The 17006-nt window shown below is 41.2% G+C and overlaps 1 protein-coding gene and 1 pseudogene across 6 annotated transcripts in view; one reads left to right on the top strand and one right to left on the bottom strand.

Annotated features, from left to right (window-relative positions):
• The window catches only part of Rpap3 (RNA polymerase II associated protein 3), a 41391-nt gene extending 30367 nt beyond the window's left edge, over positions 1 to 11024 (top strand). For 3 of the 6 annotated variants that reach the window (XM_021243101.2, XM_087200180.1, XM_021243102.2), the window contains exon 18: positions 10174 to 10380. In XM_021243101.2, the coding sequence (XP_021098760.2) occupies positions 10174 to 10295 (122 nt within the window). In that variant the 3' untranslated portion in view covers positions 10296 to 10380. Of the gene's footprint in view, positions 1 to 95; positions 2348 to 10173; positions 10381 to 10913 lie in introns of those variants that run through there. The other 3 variants (XM_021243100.2, XM_021243104.2, XM_021243103.2) reach the window with 3 other exon arrangements.
• Positions 11025 to 14228: 3204 nt separating this feature from the next.
• Positions 14229 to 15506, bottom strand: LOC147821504 (serine/threonine-protein kinase VRK1 pseudogene; annotated as a pseudogene).
• Positions 15507 to 17006: the final 1500 nt, after the last annotated feature.

Here is a 17006-nt window from a genome sequence, read left to right as displayed (position 1 = left end):
CTCCTTCCTTTCCTTCCTTTCTTCTTCCTTCACTCCCTCCCTCCCACCTTCCCTCCCTTCCTCTTTTTCTTCCTTCCTTTTCTCTCCTCATGCAGTTAGGGGCCAAGCCTAGTTTCTCAGTAATTCCTCTGGAGTTCTTTACTCTTTATTGTCCCAAATCCTGTATCATGATGCTTATACGTTATGAGACTTTCAAGTTACAATCCAGTGATCACTTTGGAATCAGCTCTCTTTGAGCATTGATAAGTAACTGATCCTGAGACCTTGACCACCCTTATGTGCTCGGACCCTTGCTTGTTTGCTAAACCTTTTCTGCTTATCAAGTTTTGGGTTCAAGTCTTCTTTGCTGTTGGAAGTTTAATGACTCGGGAATAACTTGGCAACTCTAAGCCTGTGTTTTCAAATAAGGCATTATGAGTGTGAAAATAGGTAATTCATGAAAAATACTTAGGAGGGCTGAGGATGTAGTTTGGCAATAGAATGCTTGCCTAGCATGCTAGTGTGCTTGAGGCCCTGGGTTTGATCTCCTGCTTCAGGAGTGGGGGAAGCTTAGGAAAGTTCCTGGGACCAGTGAGAGTGAATAATATTAAGACTTTCTATGGCTAGGTCTTGGGGGAGATGTTTTGTCTTACACTGTAATCCTCATAGCAACCTGTCTTAGTTATTTTCCTCATTGCTGAGGCAGAATACCCAACACCTAATGTTAAAGGAGGAAAGGTTTATTTCAGCTCATGGTTTGTAGAGGTTACAGTCCCTAGTTGGCTGGCTCTAAGCCAGGGTGGCATAGCAGAGGGGCATCAACTAGGGAGTAGACAGTGAAGCAGCAGAAGCTGCAGCCTACCTCTCTTTTATCCCTTCTAGGCTACCCACATTTTGGGTGGTGCCTCACACCCAGGGTGAGCCTTCCTGTTATCCATACCAGAACTATGCTGAACCAGTCAGTGGACTAATTTAATAATCACACACCCTTAATCCCAGCATCTCACAACCTAGATCACCCACCTCTTAAAAGCCCCACCTATGAGTGCAGGAGGCTTCTGGGGGATGTCTAGACACAATCTGCCAAGTTGTTTCTACTACTGTAACACAACCCTACCAAACAGTTTCTTTCCACTCCCATTTTTTTTGGTATTGGGGATTGAACTCAGGACCTTGTGCTTGCGAGGCAGGTGGCGGCACCACTGAGTTACATCCCTGCCCCTCCACTTCCATTTTAAAGATAGCAAAAATATAAGACCAAGAGAAATTAAGCAATCCTTCAAGGTCATGAAACTTGTAAATGATAAACCTGTGAATGATAATGCCAGGATTTAAACTGAAACCCTCTCTTCTTCAGAGGATATGGTGATAATTAAGATGGAGGAGCCATCTAGGCTCAGACACAAAGGGGTAGAAAGACAAATCTAAGTGACCAAGGAGAAAGCATGGTCTAGGTAGACAGAACATCTTGGAATGTTCTTGAATGGAGGTGTATGAGAAGACACATTCAGATTTGCAGCAGTAGCATGTTGAGGCACTTGGCTGGAGGAATGGGGTGAAAGTATGGCAGCCAGATGACAAAGGGCTTTTGGTGAGGTGACAGATGCCTGTTTTCTGAAAGTGACCAATAGCCACGGGCTTCATTTTAAAAATAAGGATATTAAAGCATAATTGAGGTCCATTATGGGTTATATACATTGCTCATTGTTACCCGATTAAAAAGTAGTGGAGCAGAAGTACTATACCAGGTAATCTGATTCCAGACACCACAAGCCTGGTGACCATTGCATGGCATATTCTCTTGGAGGAATGAGGAAGACAGTGGATTTCAGATCTGCATAGGAGGGCGAATCAGTAGGATCGGTGGCAGTCATTCATCTGTTCAATCATTTTTTGAGTGTCTATATTGTGCCCATTGGGGAATGAAGCGCTGGAGAAAAGTTTTCACCCTCCAGTAACTCAGTGTTCTCTTTCATTTGGTTTGCATTTGTTTATTCCTCATGTATGCACATTCTGACTACAAACTAGATTTTGAACTCTTGTGTATGTCTTATGGTTTGTGTCTAGATGTCTTCTCCAAAGCTTCATGCGGTCATAGATGGCGTTTTCAGAGGCGGCTAAATCTAGAGTGTATGATGCTGGGATTAAGGGGGTGTGGTTACTAAGCCAGTCCACTGAATGGTTTGGCACTGTGCTAATCCTGTTAATCTGGGTGAGATAAAAGGGGCAGAAAGATGCTGTTAAGGTCCTTTGTTGCTTTTGCTATCTTGTGGCTACCATGAACTGTTCTCTGCTTTGAAGCCCCTGTGCCAAGCCATACTCCCTTGGAGCCAGCTGAAACTGTAAGCCAAATAAAACTTTCCTATTTAATTTTGGGTGTCGAGTATTTTGTCTCAGCAATGAGAGAAAAGTAAGACAATGTCATCAGTGCAAACATTGGCCTTGACCACAACAAAGGTCAGCTAATGTTTATTGATTGAATTATCAAGATTGCCACCATTTTTTCTAGATTAGCTATAATTAGTGGGTTCTTCTATGGATATTTAAAGTAGGATCCTCAAATAGAATTCACTGGACAATTATAGTCACAAATTTTCAATGTAATAACTTAGAAGAAAAATGAAGTATATATGTTATAGTTTATCTGAGTCTTATCTCATTTTGTTGAATAATCTGAGACAACAGAGACTTAACTAAAAATTTTTTAACATTATGATTTTATTGAATTTATATAAATTGAAAGCTTTGGTTTTTTTCCCCGTCAAACATGAGGATGAGGGCCTGGGATTTAGCTCAGTGGTTTTGCCGCCTGCTCCACAAGCACAAGGACCCAAGTTCGATCCCTGGTACCAAGAGAAAAAGAAAAACACATGAGGAGGAGGCCATTCCACTGCTCCCAGCCCAGAGGAAGGGGTTTCTGGGCTGCTGTTCCACCACTCCCAGCCCAGGGCTTCCAGGCCGCTGTTCCACTGCTCCCAGGCCCAGAGGTAGGGGCTTCCCAGCCACCTTTCCATCACTCCCAGCCCAGAGGTAGGGGCTTCTGGGCCGATGTTCCAACGCTCTGAGCTCAGAGGAGGTAAGCCACATGGGCGCCAACAGCACAACCCCCACCTCCCCCGGTCAAAATGAGAAGACACGTAAACAAGTCTCAGAACCAGACTTCACATCACCTACAGCAACCCCAAAAGGGAAATGAGATGGAACACTCTGACACTCAACCACCTGAACTCCCTGAACTGGCCACAAAAGAGGATCTGGAAAAAATGAAATTAGAAATAATTTCTCTGATAACAGCAGAGATTGTGCCCATAGTACAAGACATGGTTAATAAAGCTAGAGAGAACACAGATAAAAAAATAGAGGAGCCGTGGAACATGATGGAATTCCAACATAGGAAACAAATGGAATCCATAAAACAGACACAAATAGATTTTCAGGAGATTAAAAACTCCATTGAAAGTCTACACAGCAGAATGAGCCAATGTGAAGTCAGAATTTCAGATATAGAAGATAAGATTGCAATTAGTGACCAGGAAAAGAAAAATTGGTTCAAAATTGTAAGGGACCATGAGAAATCAATCCAGCAGCTGGCTAGACAATGCAAAGAAGAATAGCAAGACTGATTGGAGTCAACGAAGAAACAGGAGAGAGTGCAGATGTCATAAAAAAACTGTTCACAGAAGTGATGGCAGAAAATTTCCCAAGCAGGGGAAAAGAACTTGACATACAGATAAGTGAGGCATATAGGACTCCTGATAGCCTTGATCAAAAAAAAAATCTACACATAGGCATATAATTGTTAAGATTCCAGAAACCCAACAGAAGAACAAAGTTCTACAAGCAGTTACAGAAAAGAAGTCACATGCAAAGGAAAGCCCATCAGAATCACAGCAGACTTCTCAATGCAAACCCTCAAGGCAAGAAGAGCTTGGAGTGATGTATTTCAAGCCCTAAAGGAAAACAGCCTCCAACCCAGATTGATGTACCCTGCAAAACTATCTTTCAAAATTGATGGAGAAATAAGATACTTTCATGACAAAGAGAACCTTAGGAACTTCGTGAATACCAAACCAGCACTCCAAAATATTTTAGATAATATCCTAGGAACAGACAATGAGGATCACAACCCCAGGAAGCCCACCAGAAATGAATCCATCTGGTGTGACAAATTATATAAATGTAAAGGGAGAATCCAGCAAAAAGGAAAAGTCATGAACTTCATCTCCCTAATGAGTGTATAATTCAATCTTGTTATTGTACTGATTAATATTTTTCTGAATCTAGTGTTGCACACCTTTCCTTGTGCTATACTGGCTATTTATCAACTTCCTGTGTCTACTTTTTAATTGGGTTGTCTATTAATGAGCTGTAAGAGTTCTTTATATATTCTGGTCATAGGTTATATGCATTGTAAATATGGTCTGTTTAAGGACTTTTCATTTTCTTAATGATGTCATTTAAAGTTCTAAATTTTGATGGAATCTCATTTATCAATTTTTTTCTTTTATGCATCATGTTTTTTGTATCCTAGATAGTTCTTGCCTACCCTAAATTCAGAAACATTTTCCCTTATAATTTCTTCTTAATGTTTTATAGTTTTGGTCTTTCATATTTAGGTTCATAGATCCTTTCAAGTTATTTTTATATATGGAAATAAAGGGTTGAGGTTAATTTTTTATATATGGATACCAGGTGTTCTAGTTCCATTTGCTGAAAACACTGTCTTTTCCTCTGCTCTTGAATTGAGTTTATGTTCTATAAAATGTTACTGTTAAATAATCTTTCAAAACTCAGTGGACCATATATGTGTGGTTCTATTTCTAGATTCTCTGTTTTATTCCAATGATCTATATGTCTTTCCTTACACCAACCCTGCCTTGAGTACTATAGCTTTAGAGGAAGTCTTAGAATTAGGTACTAAATGTCTTCCAACACTGTTTTATTTTTCTTTTTACTTTTCTAGTTCCTTTGTACTCCTACGTAACTTTTAAATTTCAATATCCAATTCTTCATTTATAGCAAGTGTATGTAGACCTGAATTTTTATATATACCTTGTGTTTTCTAATCCTGCTAAATTCAAATACAATTTCTAGGGGCTCCTAGAGATTTCTTAGTATTTTCTCTGTAGATGATCATTTCATCTACATATAAAGATTTTACTTCTACTTTGCCAATCCTATCCTAATTGTGTTATTATATTGCCAGACTATTTTGGTTTGGGCCTATGTTTCAAAGTTTAATGGACAGATGAAGAGTAGGCATATCTGCCCTTGTTCCCCACCTTAGGGAGAAAGCATTGTATCTTCTCCATTCATATAAGGCATTTTTCCTGGAAGTATGGAGTACATGTCTTTTATCTGTTAAGAAGGTTCTGTTCTACTTCTAGTCTCCTGATAGCTTTTACCATGAACAGCTGTAGAATTTAGTCCAATACTTTTTCTCCGACTACTGACAGGATCATATGGGTTTTTCTTTCTGCTTTAATTGTTTGATATAATTTATCAGTTAAAATGTATATGAGCCTGTTGTCATATAGGTAGGTTTTCAAGCTAGGAATATACTTTCTTTAATAGGTGCTATTCAAATATTATATTTCCCCCATAATCAGTTTCATTAATTTGTCTTCCAAGGTACTTCTTAGAAGTTGTCAAATTTATTTCAAAAAAGATTTTTGTAATATGCTCTCTATATCCTTTTAAATTCTGTAAAATACGTGGTAATGTCTTCTAGATCTTGATATTTTAATTAAAAATGTATAGTTGATATTGTGTAATAGGAAGAAAAGGTCTAAAGGAATAGGGGAAGTGGGGAGGGGTAGGGGAAAGGAAAGGGAAAAAATATGAGAAAAGGAAAAAAATGGAAATGAAGTCTTTGTAAATAGGGAAGGGTGGAGGGGGTGAAGGGAGGGCAGGGGAAGGGGAAAAAAATAAGAACCAAGATACTCATGTAATGGTACAAGATCCCAATGATGAATGAAACTATATTTTATACCTAAAATGTACCAAACAGGATGAATAGCCTCAGTTTAGCTTAGCCCCAGCAGTAGCCCACCTACCCATTAGCCTTTTAACAAGATTGGTGCTTTTTTTTTTTAGTTTCAAGAGAGTCCATGTGCACTTCCAATTTCAACCTGTAGCAGCAAGGAGTCACCTCTTTCTAAAAGGTTGCTCCTAACATAGGAACACCTAAAGTTCTGGGACCCTTCAGCAGCTGACGCTGACTGTAGAGCTTGAATTAATGAGAAAAGCTGCTGGATAATTTTATTTAATAAAGTTCACTTACTATGTCTGAATTTGCCACAGTCTGTTTGTATCTTACCAAATTCATGTGTTGAAAATTAATGACCAATGTGATGGTATTAGGAGGTGATTAGGCCATGTGGATTTGGGATTAGTATATAAAGAGGCCCCAGGGAACTGCCTTGCCCCTTCCACCACGTAAGGTCCCAGAACAGACACCCAATCTGTCTTGATGTTAGACCTCCCATTCTCCAGAACTGTGAGAAATTTTTCTTGTTTATAAGCTATCTGGTTTATGCTGTTTTGCTATAGCATATGAATCAGATCAAAACAATTTTAGAATATCTGTATTTTATAGGAGACAGAGCACCAAGCAACAGCAAAGCCAAGGTCTGTATGCAGGCAGCCCTGTCCTGTCGTCCCACTGAAGTAGCTCTGCATGAGGCCGTGGGTAACAATGCAGGGGCTTCCGGAGGGCTTGGTGTCTCAGGTTGCCTGGGCCCTCTATGTATTGGGATCCAGAGATGTATCTAAGAAGCATATTTAGGAAGAAAATGTTCAGTTTGTTTGATTTTTTTTTACCACAACCAGCTACTCAGACGATTGGGAGGGAGGAGACTGTCAATTCCCTGTGGCATATGGAAGCCAGGACTGCCTGGACTTTTGCAATGACTGGCACAGAAGCCAGAATGAGAGATGAAAAGCTCAATGGGGCAACTTGACTGATGGTTCTGGAGGTGGTGATCTAAGGATCAGACAGGACACTGGAGGAGGAGGGCTATGAGCAGGCCTAGAAGGATGGGTAGCATCTGGGTGGGTAGAGGAGGGTGATGCTTCTCTAGCAAGCGATCCACCCTAACTGGTGTTAGGCACAGTGGATGCCAAAATGGTGGGGTGGAAATTGCTGTGGTAGCTGTTACCAAATGGCACATGCAAGGCCAGGCCTCTTCCCTTGGGAGACATTGCAGAAAGGATTGCTGTTTGGTTGTCTCCTGGAGGGACTTATATTTTGTATGAGGACACGTGAGCATTTCTGCTTTTGAAACACCAACCTGAGAGGTCAGGCAAAAAAGGAGCAGACACACAGTTGACATGTAAAACTAAATACTTAGACTCCGTTAGAATACTTCGAGTTTAATATCTCTTCGGAGAGTAGAGTGTGTGAGGAAGATATGCCTGAGTTCTAGGGGTCTGTTTCACTACTTGTGGTTTATTTTACTGATTGCCATATTAAGTTACAAGACAGTGAACTTACTAATGATGACTAACTAGAGGCAACCCTTGGGTGGGTGAAGAGATGAAATCAAGAAAAAATGAGCAGATTAATAAAGGTCATATAAAGCTATAAGAAATACCAAAGAGCATATAGAAATGTCATCAATAATAACAGATTCTCAGCTGCTAAGAAGTTCCTGAAATACTGTACATTAAACACATTCCAGCCCCAGGCCTGGTTCTCTTGGGAATGAGTCTTGCTGAAGGTTCTACCTCAGGACAGAGACCAATTTGCACTGGGCAGAGTCTGGAATAGGCATTCAATAACATGTGCACTGAGTGAAAAGTAAAAAACCCCAGTTGTGATTTGAATACAAACACCAGGCAAAAGTAAGTCTACATAGCACCCTGGGAGGTGGAGGTAGGAGGATCTCAAGTTTGAGCCCAGTCTGGGTAACTTAGCAACTGATCAAGACCTTACCTGAAAATAAAGAATTAAAAGGGGACTGGAGGTGTATCTCAGTGTGAAGATCCTGGGTCCAATCTCCAGTACTGGGAAAAAAAGAAAAAAAGTAATTCTAAGTTGATTTGATCCAGGAAAGGAGAATTTAAAAACTAAGTGTTCTATAACCAGAGTAAGAAATACATGAGGTTAAATAACTCAAACATTCCACCAATCATGCACTAGAACAGAATTTTAAAATACAGGTGAGAATATATCTGGAGCTTTGTCCAAGAAGCAGGGCCATGGAAGAGTTTATCCTAACAATGTGCTCTGTGCTGTATGGTTTTCTTGGTTCTTTCACTCAGTGCATCTTACTTGACCATTGCAACCATCCAGTGAGATATTTAGTGGCAGAATAAACCCAGTGAGGTTAAATCACTTGCCCAAAGTCATGTGAATAGTAATTTAACTCAGAGCTCTGTGCTGGTTCCTGAAACTTCTGTCAGGTCTCAAAGATTCCAGTCATGTGCTGAGTCAACTTTTATCATGTTAGACCATCTGGGTGTGGATTCAGTGGTTCTGTGGGCTGAATGTTTGTGTCCTCCCAACATCTATGTGTTGAAACTCTAAGCCCCAGTGCAATGGAGACAGGGCCTTTGGGAGCTGATTAGGTCATGAGGCCAGAGCCCTTGGGATGAGATTGGAAGAGACAGCAAAGAGCTTCCTCTCCCCTCCTTGCTCTTGCTCTCCCCTCTCTGCTTTAGGCAAGTACAATAAGAAGATGGTTATCTGCAGACCCAGAGGGGGCCCTCACCAGACACTTGATCTGCCAGTGTCATGATCTTGGACTTCTCAGCGTCCAGAACTGGGAGAAGTAAATGTTGCTTAAGCCGTGTAGTCTGTTTTTGTTTTTGTAATGGAGCTTGAATGAAGACAAGTGGGAACTAGAATTAATCTGCATATCAGTGGAGTTATAAACATGCAATAAGTTTTAAAGAGATGACTCCCAATGCATAGCACTTAGCACATAATGTTTTTTGTTTGTGTTTTTTTTGGTACCGGGGATCAAACTTGGGTCCTTGCGCTTTGCGCAGCAGGCGGAACCACTAAGCTAAGTCCCCGGCCCCATAATGTGAAGTTAATAGTTGCAAAATAAATGGATGATGAATGAATTCAAACACTATAGAATGGGAATGAAGTATCCTGGCAGAGTCTTTTAAATCTGCCTCAAAGCTTTTGCCTGATCATTAAAGACCTTTTTATTTTTTTTAATTTTAATTTTAATTTTTGGTACCGGGGATCGAACTAGGGTCCTTGCGCTTGCGCAGCGGGCAGCAAAACCACTGAGCTAAATCCCTGGCCCATAAAGACTTTTTTTTTTTTTTGGTACTGGGGATCGAACTCGTGACCTTGCGCTTTTGAGGCAGGCGCCGGAACCACTGAGCTAAATCCCTGGCCCCCATAAAGACCTTTTTAAAAAAATCATCAGTGAAAAGTATTTTCTCTTTTACAGGATTGTGTTCAGACTGCTTCCCCACACTAAAGGTTTTTTGAATACTAAATGAGTATAAAAAGGAGTCGGGTTATAAGTTTCTGTTTGTCATGTGGAACTCATTGGTCATAGCAGTTCAGATAGGCTTAATAATTTTAGCTCCTGTTTATGTGCCCCCTGCTGTGTGCTGGGCAGTGTACCAGGACGCTGCATATACTATCTCAATCCCAGAAAAAGACACAGAGGAACAGTTATTGAGAAGCTGAGTCAAGCAGAGGTTAATCTGCCCCAGACAGTCATGCCCTTCTGTTAGGCTGGGCACTGGACGAGCTTTAGGATCACACAGAAGCATAGCTGCAGAGCAGGTAGGCCGGCAGCTGGCATTTCATTGGTATTACTGCCACCCACTGGCTCTTCAGAAAATAGCATGAACATGGCAGAAAGCATTTCTAATAGAAATAAAAATGAAAGTGGGTTTTACTTTCATAGCAAGACACTGGGTGCTCAGTGTCTATATGTCTCCTTCCACATATAGAGCAAAAATGAAGGTCTAATCTTTGGTTATGTTTTCCAGTATTGAAGCCTGTGTTATGGTTTCAGTTTAGATGTCTCCCTAGAGCCTCATGTGGTCATAGGTGGCTTTTTCAGAGGTGGCTGAATCTAGAGTGTGTGATGCTGGGATTAAAGGTGTGTGATTACTACTCAATCACTACATTGATTGGTTTGGCACACCTTAATCCTGGTAGTCTGGATAAGATAAAAGATGCTGTTAAGGTCCCTTGTTGCTTTTGCTACCATGTAGGCGCCATGAACTGTTTCTCCTCTGGAACACCCCTCTGCCAAGTGCCACTCTGCCTTAGAGCCAGCCAATTATGGACTGAAATCTCTACAAACTGTGAGCTAAATAAACCCTTTCCCCTTTGACTTTGGGTGTTGGGTATTCTGTCCCAATGAGAGAAAAGTAACTAACACAGCCTGAGTGGGGGATAAGGAGAAAATAGGGAATGTGGCAGAATAGTTTGTTCACTTGTTCAACAAATAGTTGTTGAAGGCTGCCTCTGTGCCAGTCACAGTGGTTGGATGGAGTCACCAGCACACAGGAAGAGGTGTCAGTGCTTGTTTGGGCCCTGTTACTTGCCACTGGATCCACTCTGTCCTGCTGCATCAGCAAAACAACCTTGTGCTGTGATCACACAGAATGGTTGGGGACCCTGGTGGAATGTCGAGACAGAAAGCATCCTCAAAGTCAGTACTTAGTCATGGCTGGGTGAAAAGCTCTATCTGCCTACCTCAAGGAAAGCTCCTTTGTTGATGTGTCACCAGGTCTTCCTAGGGACTTGGAGGGTGTGTGGGGGAAGTATCTCATCTCTCCCAGTACTTTAGTGCATGGGCCCTGGGTTTAAAATATATATCACACTGAACTTTGATAAACATGTCACAGAAATGCACTTAGAAAGGAGTGTACAGAAAAGGCTGTCCTTGGTGGGGGAAGGTGTGTCCCGGGGGGTGGGCAATGGCTGAATGTCTGTGTTTGATCCTCAGGTCTGTTCTAAATACCAGCATCCAGACACACCTGTTTGTTTTCTACTTCCCTTGCCTCTCAACTTCCAACATCAGTAACTTGTTTTGATGTTTATGGGATCCATTAAAGAAATAAAATATGGTGAGTTTTGTATTTATTTTCACTGGGATAAATGAATATACATTTCTATAACATCAGAGTGAAACTATAATTATTACAGCGCAGCCTGAATTTATGGTAAAGTAGTGCATTTGCAAGGGCAAAAAGCCAAGTTGAGACTAAGATGTCATAGTGTTGTGGTCATTGGTTTGATTTCCCAAAGATTATGATCAGTCCCCTCTTTTCTACTTTTTGCCTCAAGCCTTTTGTGAGTGCTAAATGTCTTTGACTTCTTTGTGATTGATTACTGATCACTGGACAGTAGGGTAGGATGGTGAAAGGACCAAAGGAAAGAATGCACACACAACTCTGCCCAGCAGTAAATCAGGAGGACAGAGGTACCAGTTAGCTCTCCTGCTAGAGGACCAAAGGAAAGAATGCACACACAATTCTGCCCACCGGTAAATCAGGAGGACAGAGGTACCAGTTAGCTCTCTAGCTAAAGGTGCCATTGGCTTGTTTAACTTTAATGGCCCACAATTCAAGACACTTGGCAGTGTTATCCCTTAGAGTCTGGCAGTGGAAAAGGCTCTGGTTACAGACTGGATCATGTCTTCAGCTCTGGCCCTGGATAAGACACCCACCTTGCTCTGGCCAAATACATTTGTCTATTGCTTGCTGGGATGCCTGAAAGTCCCATCCTAGACTTCTTGGAGACAAAAACATTTTTAAGTTGGTTTGGGTGTTATTATCATTTGAAAGTGGTCACATATGAGCAAATTGGCTCATTAGTAGGGATGACTTATCTGATCATTTATCACCCTCATGATTTGGAGGATCCTGAAGAGTCTAAAAGGCAATGCAGAAGTGAAAAGTGTGATTTAATTGAGAAGAGAGAGACACAACCTGTCTACCTCCACAGACTCAGATCTTTGCTTTATTTTATTTTATTTTTTTTGGTACTGGGGATTGAACTCGGGTCCTTGTTCTTGCGAAGTGGGCAGCAAAACCACTGAGCTAAATCCCTGGCCAGAGCTTTGCTTTAATGGAGGCTGGAGAGGCTGAGGTTCCCAGCTCACAACCATGATGTATTTGTGGATCTCCAGGCTGAGAGTTTTCCTGACTTAACTCAGTACTAGGTACTCATAACTTGTCGCCCTGGTTATTGTTCCACAATAATAACTAGGCTGAGTTTGGGGATGGTAAGGTTCAGTAGGCTGCTATAAGGCAGTACCCTTCTGCTGCAAACCCACTGTCAAAGCCACATGAAGCCCCCAGTATGCTGCACTGGCAGGAGCAAAACCCAGAAAGAGAACCAGATTCAAATTAACTGACACAGGATCACCAGCATGCTCAAACCAATGGATCATCTGTCCCATCTGTATTCCTTCTTGGGTCCCTAGAAGACATCTGCCTTTGGTTGGGTTCCAGCAACACTCACCTCCTGTGTGTGTTTACATGCACACAAATCAGTCCTGACTGCTCTTTGTCAGCTCTCCTGGGACAGTCCTCAGTTTCCTTGCTGTGGGAATCCTGTGTCCTCTTCTTCAGGCTGCTGCTCCTCCCAGACCTGCTTAACCCTGGCCTTGAGCATGGGCCCTGCTGTTCACCTGCTCAACACAGCTGATATCAGAAGGCAGAATTGAACAAAGCTCTCGGAACACTTGCTGATCTCATCCAGGTATTACAGGATGGAAAAGAGCTGCAGAGCTGGTCACTGATGCTCCTGGCTTTTTTGTTTGTTTGTTTTTTGGTACAGGGGATCGAACTCAGGTCCTTCCTCTTTCGAGGCAGGCGGTGGTACCGCTCAGCTAAATCCCTGGCCCCTTGGCTTTTTATTTGCACAGGTGCTCCTCAAGGCCAGACTTCTTGACCAGCCAGCCTAAGCTTGATGAAGTGGAAACCTATGCCCTTTCCTTCCTCCAGAAGTCTCTGCAGAGGTTCACTGTGCTCTCTATGAAGACAGGCCTTATGTCCAAAGGCTCAACATCTCAGCTTGAAGCTTCCCAGCTCAGATCCTCCCAGCTCAGATCCTCCCTGTCTTTAGGATATCTCTGAGAGATGGAGAGACATTTGGCTTAGACCTGCTACACCAAAAAGCTGTGTTTTCCAGGGCAATGGGAGAATCTTCCCAAAAGGCAAAAGAAAACCCAGTAAACACTTAAGAATGTAGAAAGTAATTGTGATACCTCAAATGTCAACCTTAATGTTTTTGTTTTGTTTTGTTTTCATGTGTGCTTGTTACAATGGGGACCTGAGATTCAACTGCCCTTTAACAGGTCATATCACCTTCTCTTTCATCAAAGAATGCCTGATTTGGATAATCAGATAAGTCAGTTACAAGGTTCTAACTAGGGGTGTAATCTTCTGGGTAAATTGCAGGCTTTTTAGTCTGAGATGTTAGAGTCAGGTGGCACTGACATTTGCCATCACATTTTCTATCACTTGATTTGTCATGTTAATAGGCAAAGCAGAACTATGTTTTAATTAACTAGCCATATAGCAGCACTAATCACCAGATAATTTTGATGAAGTCAGGAAGATCCTGTTAACAAGTCATCTATCTGTAGATTGTATCTGAAAAGGTAAAATACAGCTTTAAAAATGAGGAGTTTTTGGGCAGGGGACTTAGCTCAGTGGTTTTACCGCCTGATGCGCAAGCGCAAGGACCCGAGTTCGATCCCTGGTACCAAAAAAAAAAAATGAGGGGTTTTTAATAACCTGAATTAAAGACTGAGATTTTCACCACAGTAGTTATCAATATTCACTTCAATTATATTACCATTAAAAAGTCTTATAAGAAAAGCAGAATCTCATTTTCATACATAATCATTCTTCAGAGACTTGATACTACTTTTTATTTACCTTGAAGCTGCATTATTATTATTATTTTAGCTGTATTATTTTTATTTTTTTAATTTTTATTTTTTTGTCATCTGTATCAAGCAAAAATGACCTTTAAGTTTTGCATTTCCTTAAAAGTGAAGACTTGTCAAACATTTTTATCCACTCTGGGAAATGCACAATGATTAGGAAAGTGGATGCTGCAGTAGTTTTTTCCATATGTACATCAAAACTCATGTATGGTAGCAAACAAAACAACTCATGTATGGTAGCTAACAAGTACAACCTGAAGGTTTTTGAAACTCATAAATTAACCTCTATGAATTGTACAAAATATTCATTTAATTAAAAAATTTTTGTTTTTCAAAGACAAAGATTTTAATTATTATTCCCACCCCACAAGACGCACATGAAAATAAAACAAAACACAAAAGGAGAAAAAGGCAAATGAAAAGGAAGAAAAGTTGGTTCTGAGCAGGTGATTTATCTCTGGTTTCTCTTTCTGGTTCTTAAATGTTTTTGTGGGACCTCCTCCACCTGAGAACGTGAGCATTCCATACCTTCAACACTAGATTCGGTGCTTTCTTTCTCTTCTTTGCTACTGCTTTTGCTTTCAAACTTCCATTCTCCACAATGCCGAGGTCCAGTTTGCTGTCATCCTTACTCCCTACAGCTTTTGGTCCTTGCAAAAGAATATCGCGGAACTTCTGATAAAGACGCTTCTCAGTATAATCCAGTAATTTCACAGCTTCCATGTATTTAGCAATTTCACCTAAAAGAATAACTGGCTTGCTTTTCTCAGGAAAACATTTCTCCATCAAACTTGCAATATCGTCTCAGTATCTAATTTTGGAATCTCGAACATAGTTTGGATCCTTCAAATTATCCTCCCAAGGAAGATGGCCACTAAGCCACTGGATCATGCAATAACCAAGTATTTCCAAATCACCATGTCTTGATGGGGCCACGCCGTTGTGTGTGTCAATGCTGGTGAATTCAGTAGTGCCATCGTGGCGTCTTTTGGAATCTTTATATTCTCTATGAACTCCTTCTGGGCAGTACCGATAAGCAAGGCCATAATCTACCAAATACACCTGATCAGGGTTCTTGTAGCTCAGAAGAAGATTCGAGGCCTTGATATCTCCATGCACGTACTCGTGCTCATGGATGTACTCCAGGACATCCAGAATTCTTAAGCTTAGCTGCAAGACAGCTTTCTGAGAAAACCTTTTGGCATTTGCTTCGTATATTTTCTGAAGGTCACTCCCAAAGCGATCTATTATCATAAACCTGTAACTTTTTCCATTTTTATCATGTAGTCCAGATCCCCAATACTTAGGAACACCAAGGTATTTCAGTTTATGGGTACGAATCCATTTCTGAATTTGCTCTGGCTTAGCAGCTCGCTGGTAGAACTTTAATTCAGTCAAAAGAGGGCCGTTGTCACTGGGTTCCACTTTCTCAACACAGGGTGCATCACTGCCAGCCGGTTTTGAAGAATTTGTATCAGCAAGATACATACAGCCAAAGCCACCCTGGCCAATGGGTAATCCTAGCTTCCACTCCTTTTTTGACATGTCAGTTTTTATCTCCCCAGCCGCAAAGTGTTCCGCAAGATGTCTCTTTGCAGGGCCCTGTCTTCCAGCTTGAGCTGCTTTTACATGACGCATTTTCACCCATTACTCCGGCTCACCACTGCCTGTCCTGGAAAGAAAGCCTTTTAAACTGCGCCCGTGGGTGCCTGGGCGTCAGTTAAGGGTTCTCAGCTGAATGGGGCCCCCATGGCCTTGTTCGTCCAGCGGGGTACGGGCTGCAAGCACGGCCAGGTTCTGAGGCCGCAGCCTGGCGAGGACAGCAGCGGGCTGACTGAGGAGGACCAGTGGCGCCCGGACAAGCTGTATTATTTTTAAAAGGCTGCCCTACTGGTTTTGATCCAGGAGATGGTACTGTGTTTTTCATTTTGGGACTTGGCGAAATTTTACACTGTTACTTTCATAAGCTGGCATGTATATATATAATAAGACAGTGCATTATGAATTTCATGATGTAATGTGTTCATTAAAAGATGGATAAAAATTGAATTTGAATTATAGTAATGGAATCATTCAAATTCATAAAGTTAACCCACTTACTTTTTAAATCAAATAGTGAACACAATATGGTACTAGATATTTAGGGAATATAATAGAAATATAAAAAGCCGTGGTTGCCTAAAATCTATATATAGAATTACAAGGCTAATAAGAATGAAACAAAAGGCAAATGTGTGTTAACTGATTCGGGAGTTAAAAGAGTGATTACTGTGGTCTGACATTAGCAAGAAGACTTCTCAGTGGGAGGTGTTATTTAAGAGGATTTGTAGGGATTCCTGGATAAAGATGTCAAACTAAGCACATTCGTCTTTCTCTCTCTCTCTCCAGAACCTATCAAAATAGTAATAAGGGATTATAAATGAATAAATCATGGCAGCCTAAAGAAAGGAAACAAGAGAAACAAAGATATCATTAGCAAAAATTTGGATAGATGAAGTAAAAGTTATAGAAAGGATCTGCATGAAGGTTGAACTGTATGTTCCCCAAATCCGTGTGTTGAAGTTTTAACCCCCAGGACCTCAGCATGTGACTGTATTTGGAGATATGGTTTTTAAAGTAGTAACTAAATTAAAGTGAGGACATTAGAGTGGGTCCTAATCTATTGTCTTTATAAAAAGGCAATTTGAATGCACATATTCAGAGAGAAGGCCAGATGAACACAAGCAGAAGACAGACATCTGCAAGCCAAGGAGAGAGGTATTATAACAAAATTAACCCTGTGGAGACCTTGGTCTTGGACTTTTAGCCTCCAGGATTGTGAGCCCAGTCAATCTGTGGCACTTTGTTTCGGCGGTCCAGAACCCTGGAGAAGATCTGAACTAGTGAATGCCAGATGCAGGAAAAGGTAGGAGTCTACTATTGATATTGAAAAGTTCCCAGTCATTATTGCTTCAAATATTTCTGCTATTCCTTTATCTTTTTCTTGTGTTTCTCTATACTGCACCTTTTCTTTGGAACTGAGGGTTGAACTCAAGACCTGCGGTTGCGAGACAGGCACAGTGCCAGTGAGCTAAATCCCCAGCCCTATACTATACCATTTGTAATTGTCCCACAGTTTCTAAATATTCTGACTTTTTA

This window comes from Heterocephalus glaber, unplaced genomic scaffold (genome assembly GCF_053883595.1).
Source record: "Heterocephalus glaber isolate CG9 unplaced genomic scaffold, H.glaber_assembly_v1.0 deba00001733, whole genome shotgun sequence".
Lineage (NCBI taxonomy): Eukaryota > Metazoa > Chordata > Mammalia > Rodentia > Bathyergidae > Heterocephalus > Heterocephalus glaber.
Note: the sequence above shows the minus strand (reverse complement) of the source record. Positions and strands in the feature narration are given on the sequence as shown.